General features: G+C 54.0%; 2 protein-coding genes across 2 annotated transcripts in view; both read right to left on the bottom strand.

Annotated features, from left to right (window-relative positions):
• ULK2 (unc-51 like autophagy activating kinase 2) overlaps positions 1–1,687 on the bottom strand; it is a 36,939-nt gene extending 35,252 nt beyond the window's left edge. The window contains exon 1 of the mRNA XM_066201701.1: positions 1,011–1,687. Coding sequence (XP_066057798.1) covers positions 1,011–1,103 — 93 coding nt within the window. The 5' untranslated portion in view covers positions 1,104–1,687. The remainder of the gene's footprint in view (positions 1–1,010) is intronic.
• A 6,045-nt stretch (positions 1,688–7,732) lies between these two features.
• On the bottom strand, positions 7,733–14,928 carry NLE1 (notchless homolog 1). Its single transcript, XM_066202006.1, has 13 exons — positions 14,909–14,928; positions 14,472–14,618; positions 14,171–14,388; positions 14,006–14,085; positions 13,685–13,761; positions 12,362–12,459; positions 10,813–11,005; positions 10,277–10,412; positions 9,964–10,010; positions 9,626–9,828; positions 8,571–8,730; positions 8,415–8,485; positions 7,733–7,975 (listed from the first exon to the last, which is right to left on the bottom strand). Exons 1-13 carry the CDS (start codon positions 14,915–14,917, stop codon positions 7,963–7,965), a joined length of 1,452 nt encoding a protein of 483 aa, XP_066058103.1. The 5' UTR covers positions 14,918–14,928; the 3' UTR covers positions 7,733–7,962.
• Positions 14,929–15,211: the final 283 nt, after the last annotated feature.

Raw genomic sequence — 15,211 nt, 5'->3', positions numbered from 1 at the left:
GGCTCCACTGCATTTTAATGGATTCCAAAGCATTGAAAACAAACAAACAAAGACAAAAAACCAACAAATAATCATATAGCATTTGTTTTTTGGTAGCAGTGCTATTCATCGGCTTCTTTAGACCTCTCACAATGATCAAGTTACTTTTACTGTCCTTTAAGGACTTCTCATTTTCAGCTTTTTTTATACTCTGCAGATGAAAACTGCACAAAACTCCCTCTGTTTTAAGCAAGCTCGTATATTGCCTATTTATGTATTATCCAAAAATAAACTGACTATTTATTTGTGAGGTGGGAGCACCTCCACTGGCCTTTAAAGTTTCCGTTTCCCTTTCTCCTTTTTCTTTTAACCCCCAAATCACTGCACCGTGCCTCCCCAAGCCGTGAGCGCTGCCTTACTCCTCCAAAACGCTAAATCTGAAGGGCTGTTTTCTGGAAAGCGAAGCTCTTTAGGCACCAGAATAAACTCCCAGCATCAAGAAACCATAACGTAACTACGAATATCCGGGGCGATCAGCAAGTCACGCCAGGAAACCAGACACCTCTGAATTTAAGAAATCTTCAGCCAATCCCAAAGGAGACGATTTTCCATTAGATCCCTCGTTATCCAGCGAGATAAACATGACCCTCCCGACAAACAAAGGGCTCAGCCTCCCCTACAGCTGCAACTCTCCCCTCGCCGCTATGGCAGGGAGCTGCCAACAGCGAGGAGGAGCGCTGGGACGGCGGACAGGCCGGTGGGGTTGAGGGAAGGGAAAAAATAAAGGGTTTAGAGATGCCGGGGCCGGATCCCGGCTCAGGGCCGCGGGGCAGCCGCGGGCCTCAGCCCAGCCCGCACCTCCCTTCGGCTCTTTTCTTCTCCCCGAACACCCAAACCACGTCAAAACTCCCCAGAGGACGCGATCCACCCGCACCACCACCGCAGCTGTCACCCACCCGAGGGGCTCCTACCGGCCCCGGGTTGTGTAACCAGCCCCGCTCCGGCTGCGGGCGAAGCCCGCCGCTATTTACCTTGCGGTGGCGACCTTTGAAGACCACAGCAAAGGCTCCGTGTCCTATCAGGTCCTTCTTGCTGTACTCAAAGTCCCCCACCACCTCCATCATCCCTCAGCGGGGGGCATGAAGCCCCCGGGAAGGACGAAGGGAAAACAAAGGGGCTCTTCCTCTAGCTACAGCCGCCTCACGGCAGCCGGCGGCGGGGTGGGAGCCTGCCCCGGTCCTGGCTGCCCCCGGCGGCGGGGGCAGCTCCTCTCATACCGCCGCAGACCCCCGGGCCGGCGGGGCTGCTGCAGGGCGTCACCGAGGCGAGGGGCTCCGTCGGGCATGGGGAGGGGAAAGAGGGGAATCTCAGGGGCCGGGTGTGAGGGGACAGCGCGGCATCGGCGCCGGGACCAGGGGCCTTCTCAGCGGGGAAGGGGGCTCCGTGCCCTGCCGCTGCCCGGCCCCATGGCCCCGCCACAGCGGGAGCTGCCGGCGCCGCGGCCCCGCTCAGGGACCGAACCCCAGAGCATCCAGCGACGCGAGGGGAGGCGCGGCCCACGGCTCCAGGAGTGGCTGTCGCTGTCGCCGCCGCAGCCCTCGCGAGAGAGGAGGAAGCAATGAGGGTGCGGACGGGGGGTCTCTCAGGCCGCCTGCTCCTCCCGAGGCTCCAGCCGCTCCACCAGCTCCTCCACTGAGACCCGCACTCGGCCAGCCCCGGCTGCGAGTGCCCGGCCCTCCGCACCGCCCCGCGGCTCTTATAGGCCGCAGTGCGCAGGCCCGGGAGCTCGGGTGCTTCCGCCGGCGGCCAAAGAGTGCCTCACCCCGGGTAACCCGGCGGTCCCTCCGCCGCCAGCGCCTCAGAGCGGGGCCAGAGCCCCGAAGGCTGGCGGTCCCGCGCCCGGCCCGGCAGGGCTCATGGTGTCCCCTCAGAGAGGACGGTGACACAGCCCCCTGGGCCCACCCTTGCCCTCACCCCGGAGTCGGGGCAGAGAGGCCAAACTCAGCCCGTCACACCCGGCCATCCCTTCAGCCCTTTCCTCAGGCGCACCCGACAGTGAGGACAACGCTGAGGGGCCACCAGGGGAAGAGGGAGGACCGGACTTGCACGGGACAAGAGCTTGGACAGTCAGCAGCCGGAGTGGGAAGGCAGGTATTGGATCATCCCAGGTTTCCAAGGCAGTGGCACTGCTTACATAGCACCTCCAGGTCACGCACTCTCAGCCCTGTCCCTGCTCCAGTAGTGAGCAAGACCTTCCCTCAAACCTGAAACAAGGAATTTCAATGAATGGAGAGGCAATGGAGGAACAGGCATACAAAGTGCTGTGAGCCAAAGACACTTCAGAGTTGTTTGCTCCCTTTATAAGGAGAACAACGCCTGTAATTTACGGCCCCTGCCTCCCAGCACTTTTAGATCAGCCTGGGGCTGTTTACAGCACGTACAAACATTAAAAAAAACAACCCAACCAGCCACCGAACAAAAGTCACATGGAGTCTTTGACCTTCACCTCCAGGTTTACATAATTCTGCTCCTTTCCTCTGGCTCCCATTCCTCACTGCCCTCTTTCCCCCCTCTCCACCCATGTTCTCCATCACACCACCTCCACATCCCCGTTTCGGACCCTTTCAGGCTTCCCCAATGCCCCCAGTGGATGCAGGGTGTGACCCCTGTGACCTGACACAGCTGTGCTGTGCCTTCCCTGATGTGACACAGGCTCTGTTTTCAGTGTCACCAGATCAAAATAGAGACTGAGCAAAGGGTTGTGCAGTTGGGCCTCTCCCCATTCCTCACTTATCTCCCTTGGCTTTCCAGCACACAAACCCAGGCACTGCTGGAGCCCTGTGCCATGTCAGGATCTCCTCAGCTAAAGACTTCTCCACAAGACAACACACTTAGATTAAAAAAATAGCCAACAAGAGATTCTTAAGGAGATATTGAGAGCTTTATGAAGGATATTTTAAGCTATCAGAGGAATCCTAAGAAATCTCGTTTGTGCCAAGGAGAACCAAAGGGCTTAAAACCCCCTCAAAACTGAGTCCCCCCCTTTATTTGGTGAAGTTTTGAGCTCACACCCAAAATCCACCCATGGCACTACCCTAATAAACAACGCTGAGAAAATGGAGCTGACCAATAATTTCAACAGCTCAGAACACCCCTGTGCAAAGAATAAATGAGATGTAAAAATATTCCAAGTTAATCATAAATTAAAGTGTTGGTAGTAACAGACACTCTGTGATACGCTTCACAGTGCCCCTTTAAACCAGGAAAAAGCCCACAAGCCTCCATGTGTTAAATATTCTGATTCATAAAAATAATTCCCCTCAGAACTGGTTGTTTATTGCCATCCACCAATTCTCACTTCAGTATTAATCCTCTCAGCCTCAGCGCGTATCCTCACCCCAAAATCAATGTCACAAGCTACGTTTTAGGGAAGTCGAAAAAAAATCATTCAGAAGATGCCTTTTGAGCAGATAAAAGTCTCAACAGCCATTACTAAGCCACCCATTCTGCATCACACTCGCGAAACGAGACACATTTCCCGACACATTTCCCTTCGGCAGCAGCACTGCCTGATGTCCTTTTGTCCTGGTAATGGGGCTGGAGCCCTGGAGCAGGTTTGTTTCAGCACAGCAAGGACAAACAACCAGGAGGTTTGACCGGAATAACTAAACACCCTGCGCTGGGATCCCAGCAGCACCCGAGGGCTCCGACAGCGCTGGCTGGAGGCTGCGGGATTTGCATGCGGGTCACTCCTCCCAGCTGGGTCCTTCACCGGCGGCTGCGGGAGGTTCTGAGCGTCGGTAATTCCAGCATCCAGACTACAAAGAACCTACAGACTGCACCCTCACTCGCTTTTGCTGCTGGAAGAGTTCAGAGGCAGAACGGACTGGATTCACCTTTCTCAAAGGGAGCCTCGGGGCTGGAGATGTTGGGAGAGCGATGCAGGATAACCCCACGGGGCTCGTGCTGCTCCTACACACGATATTTAGCTCTGTGTCCTGCAGCACCCAGGGGGATGCTCTGCTCTAACCATGCAGCAGGACACTAAAACACCCAGTGTACCAGTACCCTGACTGACCTTCAAAAACACGGAGCACTGTGTCCCGAGTTGGTTCGTTTGTAACGTCACGCTCTGCAGGAGCTGCAGCCCACTGAGAGAGACCACCAGCAACCCACAGTTCTGCGAGCACCATTCACAGAGTGAAGAAAACAGAACAGCCATACTGGAGATGGCTCTGGGGCTCCTTCCTAGCTGCACTACTTTGCCTCAGACAAATTAGTCCCTCAGTTGTAAGCCAGGACTTCTGATCGCAGAGAAACACATCTAGGAAGGAATTAGGGACTTCCAGGTTGCATGTCTGGGTGCAGAGATGGATGCTTTCATCTGGTAGCAGCTCCACAGAACACAGATATCACTGCCCTGAGTCAACACCTTTCATCCTCAAAAGCACTAAGAGACTTTCACACAGAGCCTTTCCCTGCCACACCACACCACCAAAATGCAGCCCTGAGGTAGAAACATCACCTGAACAGCGCCTGGGCTGACCCAAATAAAAAGCTGAACAAGGCTGCTTTTCCTATTTTTCGTGCAGAACAATGAATGAAGTTCATTTTCTTCCTATTCATTGAAAGATTTTTTTCTTGTCTCTCTCTCTCTCTCTCTCCCCAGGCTACAAACTTGCACATGGAAATTAAATTACAGATCTGGGAAAATATTCAAGAGATCATCTGAGTTGAACAGGACAGGAACATGTGGCTCCAAGGACCCAGGGAACACAACACACATTCCACTTGCATGGATAAGCAGGACACAGCCCCAAGAAGAGTTTTCACATGGATTTTAAGGCCTCACTTATCTAAATCAAAGGTAGGAGTCTGACATCATCTTGCTCACCTCAGAGCTATCAACTTCACTCCAGGTGTTCTTACCATATCCTTCCTTCACTCCCTCCATCACACTCAGGATTTCATTAGACAGGTAAACCTTCCTCAGAGGACTGGCACACTTCCCAGTCCTTATCACCACTGTCCTCCCATTGGGATTTGTTACAAAATTTATGGGGGCATCAGCTGAGCTTTTAAAGGAGAAATTGTCAGAGGGCTCTGTAGGATGGTTTCTGGCTATGTTTAAAATTATTCTTGTATTACCAGTGAAAAATAACACCCTTTGTGGTAAGCAAACCTGTGTAGGGTGCTTAATGAGTAACTCAGGAGGAACTGGACTGAAACATGGAAGCAGATCCCAGGATTCCCATCAAACAGCACTGGAAAAGCTCAGGCATTCCCGTAGGTTTTCTGTAAGGTTGGTGCTGCTGGTCCCAGAAAAGCAATCAGAAAGCTCCAGCCTACCTCCTAGATCTGTCCTTTAACACAAAGCACCATCTTCCCCATTAATAACGCCATCAACCCAAATTTGCATCTGCAATTGCCCAAATTAGCTAATTAAAGCTCCCATTGCCGGCGCCGCGGAGCGAGGGGAGGTCACGCGCTCGCTGCGGCTCCTGCCAAGCAGGAACCAGCTCTGGAGGGAAGGGCAGCAGCTCTTCCTTCCCCAGTGCCTGAGCAAGGCAGGAGACTGCAGCCAGACCCGGGAAGTGCCGCATTCAAATAAAACTGGGAGGGAGGAGTGTCAGGGAATTGCTTAGGAATACAGCTGGAGCAGGGCCAGCACTTAGTATGCACGGAGGCTGGTGCTGTATGAATGGTAAAAATAGCAGCAGATGCTTAGATAAGAAAATACAATTTGGTTTACGTGCAAAGCCCATCACAGAGCGTGGTTCAAAAATCTACCCGCTATCAGATCACAGGAAGATTAAGGCTGAGAGCTTAATTTGGTGTAAACTTAGTTGCAAGGCCTTCCCTTTCTTCAAGAGGTCTCACTTCCCTTTGGAAAATCTTTCTGCTCCAGCATTAGAAAGGTGGGTTTTAATCAGGCTTTATGTCACAGAAGCAGAGTCTGATGGGATGGCAGGAGCACGGTCAGAGGGCACAGTGATTGCTTTGGTTTGGAAATCAGTGGGCAAAGTACACTGATATTTTAGGTACATCTACATACATGCACAGCCAAGCCAAGTTCCCACAGGCAGGATTGCTTCCCTGAGCTCTGATACATCCCTGCCTCCAACACAAAACACAGATTGACAGGGCACAGTGACCCTGAGCAGCACTCCAGGGCAGGAAGCAGAGAATGATGATTCTTGACTCAGGAAGAGCCACTTGCAACCAGGAGCTGCTGCTTGCAGCAAGTCAGACTTGGGGACAGAGAGCTGAACTCCCAAGAGTAGGTCATTTCCTTTAGCACAAGCACCCCAAAAAACTTGGAAACCAGGCAGGTTTCTTGGCTGTTACCAGTGACCTGCTCCTCTTCTTCCCAAGGCCACACTTATCAGCTGGTTTTAAACCACCCTGTCCCACATTTACCTCAGTGAATTACAAAAGGTTTTGTTTATGCTTCACTGTCAGCAAGAACCAGTTGGAGGAAGCACCCCAATGAAAGAGCAGGTATGGGATACTGAGCTCTTCCCAAAAGATCCCACAGAGACAGATCCCTACTGATTTGGCTGGCAGAAGAAGATACTAACAGCAACAGGAACCACAAATTGTCTTCTCAGTCATATTAAAGATTTAACCTTTGTTCCAGCCATTGGCACACCTGAACACCTGCAGACAAGCAAAAGGCCATCACTGCACAATCTAAATTCTCCAAAGCAATCCTGCCAGCAGGGATAAGGTCCTAAAATGCATCTTCTGCAGCTGGGAAGCATCTGAGACCCAAACTCCTGCTCTGAGTTGTAGTAATCACTGCGTATGAGGGCTATGGAGAATGTTTTGACCTTCATGCTAACCTGCTGTAACTAAATCTGACAGTGTAATTTCTGCTCCTTATTTATCACATCTTGATTTTCTCTGTTTCATAAGCATCCTGGAAGTAAACACTTAGTCCAGGTCTATTCATCTCATGATGGCTGGAAACCTGAATTGACTGATAAAAAGGCTCATAAACAAACTTACAAATACCCAGCTGACAGTGTGAATCCCTCTCACCCACTGAGCAAGTAAATGCACTCGAGAAATTCCAGAAGGAGCCAGCTCTGTGCAATGGAAGTATTGCCATTTTCTGTGTTGGCCCCAGCCCTGCTGTGAGCACGTATCCAGGGCAAGGGACAAGTGCCACACAAAATTCCTGCTCCATTCTCCCCCTTCCCCACCCTATCCTTCCTTCCCCCCGAGCCACTGGTGGATGGGAAATGGACACTCTCTCCCCTGTTCAGAGTCTCATTTCCCCATTCCCGAGAGGTGTTGAAACCTAAAAACTCAGCACAGCTCCAGCAGTCATTTGAAGTCCATGCCTGTTGCACCCTGAACAGATTAGCAAAGGAGTTATCTGCTGTGGATGCAGAGGATCACTGGCAGATAATGCTCAGCACTGCCCACAGGGAAATGGGGCTGTGTGGAAAGGCAAAACCTTACTGGAATAATGAGAAGCCCCAAGTCCTCATTCTCAGCAGATCCTTGTCCCAGACACACAGCCAAGCACAATTCTGCAATGTAATGATGTGCTGAATTTTCCCACTTTTGTCTCTCTGAAGGCCACACAAGGACAACCCTCTCTGTTCCCACTAAAACCCTCTTCTCCACAGGATTCTTCACAGAGAAAGAAAGGGCACGAGCAGTCTCCACCCTTTGCTTGCCCCTTTCAGGACAATTGCTACTGTGAGGCTAAAATTCCAATAAAAAGCCAGTTGAGATGGAGACAGATGAGATATCCCTCCTGTGATGTTCAGAGGAAATCATCCTGCAATGCACAGCTCTTAATAAGTACTAAAATTAAAATTTCCTTAAATAAATATAAGGAAAGAGTCCATGAGGGAAAGTTGCCAACGGGAACATGGAGCCGTGTTTGGATCAATCTCTTCGTCCATCACCTTGGAGATCTCCCAGGACTGTGCTGAGGGCAGGACCAGCAGCTCCATGTCACTGTTCCTATCGACGCCATCTGGAAAGGGAAAGAGCTGCTGTGTCCCTCTGGTAGGGCACCAGACAAGAGCAGCACCACGGGGACCTGGGGTCACCAGCCAGAGTCAAATGGCAACCAGCTCCCAAGAATTTGTCTGCATAACTGGGAGAGGGAAGAAGGTCAGAAATGAAGACCTGACCAGCTGGTGCAACTGTTCCTTCCCCTCTCCAGGAGTCAAAATATCTGAGTCAAATTTCATCCTGACTGCTCGGCTGGATAGGCTCTGCTTTCTAGTTATCTCCCAGCAACAGTTCCTGCCCTGAGAGAGAGGTCAGGTCTCCAAGGTGGAATCTGACCCAGTGCTGTGCTCTCTGCAGGGAGATCATGCCCCAACCAAGCGGGTCTCTGCAGGGGCACTGTGGCTCTGAGGGACACACGGAGTAGCTACAACATCCTCGTGGACAAACAGGTTACTCACATCCGCAAACACTTGTCCTTCCCTCCGCTCGCTACCCTCTGTCCGTCCGGGCTCCAATCCGCGGCATATACCTGGAGTGATGGAAATCAGTCACCTCTGCTGGCAGGAGGGGTCACTCCTGCCCCCCAAACCCCTCGGCTCCACCAGGCAGCTCACCTCATCGGCATGGCCAGGCAGATCAATGGCCAGTTTCCTTGTCTTGGCATCCCAGACCTTGAGGGTGCTGTCGCTGCTGCCGCTCACCAGCAAGCGGCTGTCGGCTGACCAGGCAATCTGGTACACGGCCGAGACGTGGCCCCTCAGCGATGTCAGGTACCTGGGGACAAGGACAGGCTCTTAGGGCAGCAGGCTTTGTTCCAAACTTGCCCTTGCCTTCGTGTTTCTTCTCCACCAGCATAGTTACAGGATGCCCGGCACACGCTAGGCAGTCAGTTGCTAGAGAGAGTCCATCCAAAAACCCTCCCAAGTGGGCTCAGAACTTTCTAGATGATGGCTCTTCAACTCACCCCCTCTGCCAAGAAACCCTTATCCAGCGGGCAACACTTCAGCCTCACTGCACAGGTGTGTCCTTCCCTCTCTGGCTGAGCAGCCCAGATTTAGAAGGACCTTTAAAATCGCTGGCATGAAAGCCAAGCTCATGAGCATTGAGGTTGGGTTTGCAAGGGAGGACTGCTGCCTCCAAGAGCTTACCAGTACTACAGCTGAAAGTTAAAAGCTGGATTACAGGAGCATCCAAATACCAACAGCACTACTTGTAACTACAAGAATTTGCATCATCCAGAACAAGCTGTTCTCTGGCACAAGAGCTGTTTAAACTGGGTCAGTCTCCAGTTCCAAACACACACATCTTCAGGAGATCAGTGGAGTGGAACATCCCATCCCACCACAGCTGCGCCTGCCCCGCAGAACCGACCCTGCAGCAACAGGGTGTGCACACAGGTGCCAGGCAGTGCTGTGGCTGAGTCACAGTGGGGCTGCTGCACACATAGAGCCAAGCACAGACATCCTGACACAAGAAAAGCCAGACAACAGACTTCCAGAGGGCAGAAAAAGGCAGAAGCAGCAGAGTGACTTTGTATGAGTTGAGGCTACAGAGATGCTGAACACATCAGGGAGCTGCTGGCAATGAACTGGGGCCCAGCCCTGTGTGCCCTGAGCATTACACACAGACTGCACACCAGCACCACTTCCAACAGAACAAACCAACTCACTTTCCTGTCCTGCCGTCCCAGAGCTTTATGGATTTGTCAAAGGAAGCACTAGCTATTATCCGGGTGTCTGGGGAGAAGACGACTTGGTTAATCAATGCCTGGTGGCCTGTCATTCTCTCCAGTGGCTTCTTGTCTTCTGCTGGTCTCCAAAGAAACAGGGTGAAATCATCTGACCCTGAGACGAGCCTTTCTGGTTCCTGGCCCTGAAAAAGGGATAAAAGAGCCCAAGTTTTGTACAAGCCAGCTGTGGAGAGCTTGGAAGCACACCAGTGTTGGGGTGTCCACTGCTTTCACCAGTGACAGTGTTAGAAGTGACAGCAGGGACAAAAGGGACTTACCCGGACTTGGTTGTACCTCTGCAGCGCCCTGTCTTTCAGTTCTGACACTGAAAAAGGGAAAAGGAGGGTGAAAGAGAGATTGACAATCCTTAGATGAAAAGAAACTCTGTAACCTTGCCATGCCTATTTGGGTTCAGCAGGAGCATTTGTGACTGCTCAGTTTGCCAAAGGCAATTTGGGAGCAAAAGCCCGAGAAAACAGAGTGACCTCCCCAGCCCCCAGACTGCTCCACCCTGGCATGGGCAAGAAATATCTTGACTTCCAGCAGGACCAGTCCTCCCCCAGCACCCTCCAAGGCGGGTGCTGCACTCACAGGAGCCTCTGACATCCTGGGGGTTGATGGTGGCCTCGGCCGGCTCGAAGGCGCCGGTGCGGAGAACGTAGTCGGTGCTCAGGGCCATGGTGTTCACCCAGTGAGCGTGGCCCTGCAGCGTGCGGCATAGGACACCCTGGGGACAAAGGCACCCTCAGACAGGGACAGCACACAGCCAGGCTGCACAGCACCCACCAGACCCATCGGGCTGCAGGGACCAACCCCAAACTTCCCAAGCCTGCTTGTCCCAGCTGCAGGCAGGCTAAGCAGGGAAGACACAACACTGTTGAGCTTCAGGAATCAATTTCCCTTGCACAACACCCATCAGTTCAGGTTGCTCCAGGGATGTTTCCAGCTTTTAGCCCCGTTTAATGCTCTTAAGGATGAAAACATCACACACCCTTGGCAAAAGGTGCCAAGCAACAGGTCAAGCAAGATACAGCAGCTCTGTTTTTCAGGGCACAAGCTGTGCCAGGAAGAACAGACCAAGCTACCCCAAAGTGTGCCCAGCAGCCCAAGGGCAGTCCCTCACTTACATCCTGGCTCCTCCAGACTTTGATGGTCCTGTCCTGGGAGGAGGAGTAGAGCAAGCCATCACCCCCCCACTTCACACAGGTCACTGACTGCGTGTGGCTCGTGAGGATTTTGTCACATCTGCCCATCAGCGTGTCCCAGATGCGGATGCTGCCATCCTTGGAGGCACTGGCCAGGTAACGGCACTCTGGGTTTCTGGGCAAAGAGATCAAATCCATTTGTGCAGCTCTCCTGAGCTCCCTCCCCACCAACCCCAGAGGATTCAAGGGTCCAGCAGGCAATAAAACGCAACTTTCTTTTAGCTTAAGCTCAGAGAGAGGCAAGACAGGCAGAGCACTGAGCACTACAGAGAATAAGGTCTCACAAGGCAGAGGAGAGGCAGACAACCTCCTGGGCTGCACGCTGGAGAAATCAATCCAGGGTAAACCTGGCAGCTGAGGCCTTGGCAATGACCTTGTTTCCACAGCCTTAACCCACTGGCTAACAAGGTCACCACAAACTGGCACCTTCCCTGGGCACAGGCTGGAGAGAGCCCTGGGCAGGGGATCAGCCTCACACTGGGAGCACAGATCCATGGCACTGGGAACGTGTTGGATGTTCCCCTGCCACTGCCATACTTCATCTCCAGCCCGTGGACAGAGTGCTGTTGTGTTGACAGGGCTGAGGGAAGCAATGTCCATCCACATCCATTGTGGCTCAGGGGGCAAATTGAACACATCTGGAAGCAGCTGGCCACAACCCAGCAAGGACAGGGCAGCTACAACCCTCTGTCCTTTGCACATGTTTACCACTCTGCATGGTGGCACCAGCAGTGAGGAAGAGCACGGCCCCTTCCATTGCACTGGAACTGGCTGAAGAAAGAGAACTGCAGCCCTCGCAGGGTCATGCCTCTCCTCTCATTTCCTCATCTCCCTTACAATCATTTTTTTGCTAATCCAGTTAATTGTCTGCAAATAGCTGGAGCTTCCTACTGGCAAATTCAATTTGCAGGGCTCTGCTCTGAAGGGCCCCTTTTCCTTTCTTTTTTATTTATTTCTGTAACATCTTGGATTAATGGCTACAACTGTCCCCCCTCCACCCACCTCTCCCAGAGGGAGCTTTAGCTGATCAAAGGGATAAGGGGATTGTACAGTTAATCATCCCTCATGATAAACAAATGGGATGACAGAGGCCAGCAGGATCAGGAGAGCAGAAAGGAGTGCTCTGCCCTTGGACACCACCAGGCTTCCCTGCTCCCACCTCAGCATTGCTGGAGCAGCACATCAGTGTTTGTCCAGCACCACAAAAACAGTGTTTTCCACAGGCAGGTGTGTCTTTTTCCCAGGGGAAAAGAGACACAGCCTGGCAGTGATTCCCCAGCAACTCCCACGAGCAGCAGTTGGGACTCCTGGCTCCCAGCTGCACACATTTTTCCCAGCTCACCTTGAGAGCTGTTCTACAAGGCCTTTTTCCTATAACAGGAGAAAGGCAAACAGGAGCAATGCCCTTTGGGTCAGGCTGCTCTTTTCCATAGGAGCAGAGGAGAAGGGCTGAGCTGGCCCCTTCACTTACATGTGGAGCGGTTCCCAGCACAGACATGTGATCCATTTGGAGTGGCCAGAGAGCACCCGGCCGATCTGGCTGCCCGTGGCTGGGTCCCAGAGGAAGATCTGTCCAAGAGAGGAAGCATGAGGGTCGCGTCGGGCCACAGACATCATGTGAATCCCAGAGACGTTGGAGCTCCATTTAGAAAGCAGAGGTGTCCTTGGGATCGTGTTTGCACTCGCAGGCAGCAGCAGGGGAAGGGGGCTGGATGCCTTTCCAAATCCCTGCAGCAATCAGCTGACACCCAAAAGAATGAGACCCGACTGCCCTCCTGTCTGCCTACAAGGCTGCTGCTGCCACAAAGTTATCTCACTCAACTCAAAAAGGATGCAGGTCCCCAAAAAGCCACCCCCTGCCAGAGCCTCAGTCAGTGTTTGCAGAGCACAGCGAAAGCCACAGCGAGCTAAACGCTGATTATCGGATGCTGTGGGTGGGACACATGCTGGTTTTCTCTTGTTGATTCTCTCTCTACATAAATGTTCATCTTAAGAGCCAAGGCATTAGTCATCTACTTAAGAACCTGAGAAAAATAGGGAAAAGGAGGACAAGCAGCTCTCTGCATTCAGTTAAAGGCAGACCAGCACCAAACTATGGCTGAACCACCCTGGCCCAGGACATTTCCTTGGGATTGGCATCACAACTTTGGCAGCTCTGTGAGTGCTGTCATTGCTCCCAGACCATTCAAAGGTCAGAGAGAGACTGCCCCACAGCAGCTCAGCTCCCATTTAACCACTCACTCCTGCTTCCACAGGCATTTCTGCATTTCAAGCACACAAATCTTGCCCCACAGTGTGGGCTGAACTCCGTTCGTGTTCCTGCAAGAGGGAATTTGGCCATGTCTGTGTGGGAACACAGTGACCAGGCTGCTGCTGCACGGCTGGGTCACGCTAACAGCAGCCCTGACCTGTCCTCACTCCAGACACCTCCCTCGTGATGGAGCCGCCTGCCAACGACCACATCCAAAAGCTGGACTCTTTCCTGTACGGAGGGAAAAAGTCTGCCAGAAGACAGCAGAACTCAGCAGCAAGAGCTCTGGTTCTAAAACCTCAGGGGTTTGATGCCAGAGCACTGCCCGGCACAGTGACAATGCCAAGGTGACAATGCCAGAGCACTGCCTGGCACAGAGATGCTTCTTGCAACACCATGACACATCCACACACAAAGCTCCTCTGGAGAATGGCAATCCTGCTCGAAACAATGGGATACACCCCTTACACCCCTGGAGAAACAAGACTTCACCCCTAATCCCCTACAGCCCTCCCAGCCCCTGCTGAGGGAGCCCACATGTACCTGGCTGTTCTTGCAGCCCGAGGCCAGTTTCTTGCCATCAGGTGACCAAGCAATGCTGAGCACCCAGTGCCGGTGACCTGGCAGAGAGAGCACGAGTGGGTGTGAGTGGAGAGCTGTGACTGTCCCTGGTGTCCCAGCAGGAAGCCACTCTGTGTTCCTCCTGGCCAGCCCTTCTTTTTCCACTTTGCCAAAGAGAGCCACTCCCTCCTCAAGCTGCAGTCCCAGCCTGGACGGCTCAAACAGCACCAGGCTCTGCTCTGCCTGTCCCCCCAGGAAGACAGGGGGTCACAAGGTGCCCTCCTGGCACACCCCAGCACCCACCTTTGGCTGTGAACTGAGGAGTTTCTGTGCTGAGGTCCCAGAAGCGGACAGTGGTGTCTCCAGAGCCGCTCGCCAGGTACCTGGGAGAGGAGGAACAGCTCAGCACAGTGTCCCCAGGACAGAACAATGGTCCTCTCATCCCTGCCTGCAGCCAGACCCTCGTACTTTCCCGTGGGGCTGAAAGCCACGGAGATGACGGCCTCGGTGTGTCCCTCCAGGGAGCTGGTGCAGCGTGTCACCGCCCGCACCCTGAACACCGCCTGCGGCTGGTAGATGATGTCCAGGACCTTCTCAGTCTCCACGCTCTGCCCTGCCAGGGTCTTCTCCAGCGACGCCACAATCTCGGCATCGTGGACGAAGAAGGCCAGAGGCACCGGCTCATCCTGCGGGAGAAAGGGCAGGTGAGGTAGCGAGGGACGGCACCGGGTCGGGCAGCGGGCGCTGGGGAGTTCGGGTGGGGCCTCACCTTCTGTAGGAGGGCGTTGCAGACCAGCTGCAGCTTGTCCGGAGTGATGGTGACCGGGACGTCAAAGGGGGAGCCCAGGCACTCCCCTGCCTCATCGCGGAACTGGATCAGGAGCCGCTGCACATCCTCCTCGTCCGGCGACATGTTCTGCGGGACAGGGGGCTCAAAGCCGGGAATCCCACGGGGCAGCGGGCACAGCCCTCCGCCCCAGCAGCGACACCCGCCTGGGGAGAAGGAACCTCTACAGGGGGACCCCGCGTAGGGCCCGTGGGAGGGAGAAACACCCGGCGTGGGATGGGGTCAGCAGGAGCCGCGCGGGGGAACCCCAGGGGAGGGCGAGAAGACCCCGGAGCGCCGCAGCACTCCCACCCCTGCAGCCTCCGTGTGCTGCCCATCCCGGCCCCGCTCCCCGCCATCCCCGTCCCGGTCCGGCTCACCGCGGCCATGTGCGCGCGCGCCCCACGTGCGCCGGAAGCGGCGGGAGCGCCCGAGCGCGGCGCTGCTGCCCCCTGGCGGCCGGCGGTCAGCGCCGCGCTCCCCCCGGGGCCGCGGGTTCGAGGCCGCGCACGGACAACTCCCGCTGGCCCCCCGCGCGGGGAGGGCACCGCGGCTCGAAAACCTCGGGGGTCTGATCCCAAAACGACTCAAGACAGTCCGAGCTTCTCACACACCATCCGGCCCACAGTTTAAAGAAACGCAGCCCTGAGCGATATCCATACCCAAAGCTGGGACATGTGATC

This window comes from Chamaea fasciata, unplaced genomic scaffold (genome assembly GCF_029207755.1).
Source record: "Chamaea fasciata isolate MVZ Bird 193981 ecotype frontalis unplaced genomic scaffold, bChaFas1.0.hap1 SCAF_21, whole genome shotgun sequence".
Taxonomy (NCBI): Eukaryota; Metazoa; Chordata; class Aves; order Passeriformes; family Sylviidae; genus Chamaea; species Chamaea fasciata.
This window is presented reverse-complemented; position numbering and strand designations above follow the sequence as displayed.

Excerpts from the sequence above, each read along its gene's own strand:
- NLE1 (XM_066202006.1), bottom strand. Across the intron at positions 14,389-14,471 it reads GCAACGCCCTCCTACAGAAG|GATGAGCCGGTGCCTCTGGC; the intron begins GTGAGGCCCCAC and ends TTTCTCCCGCAG. Across the intron at positions 14,086-14,170 it reads GCTTTCAGCCCCACGGGAAA|GTACCTGGCGAGCGGCTCTG; the intron begins GTACGAGGGTCT and ends CTCCTCTCCCAG.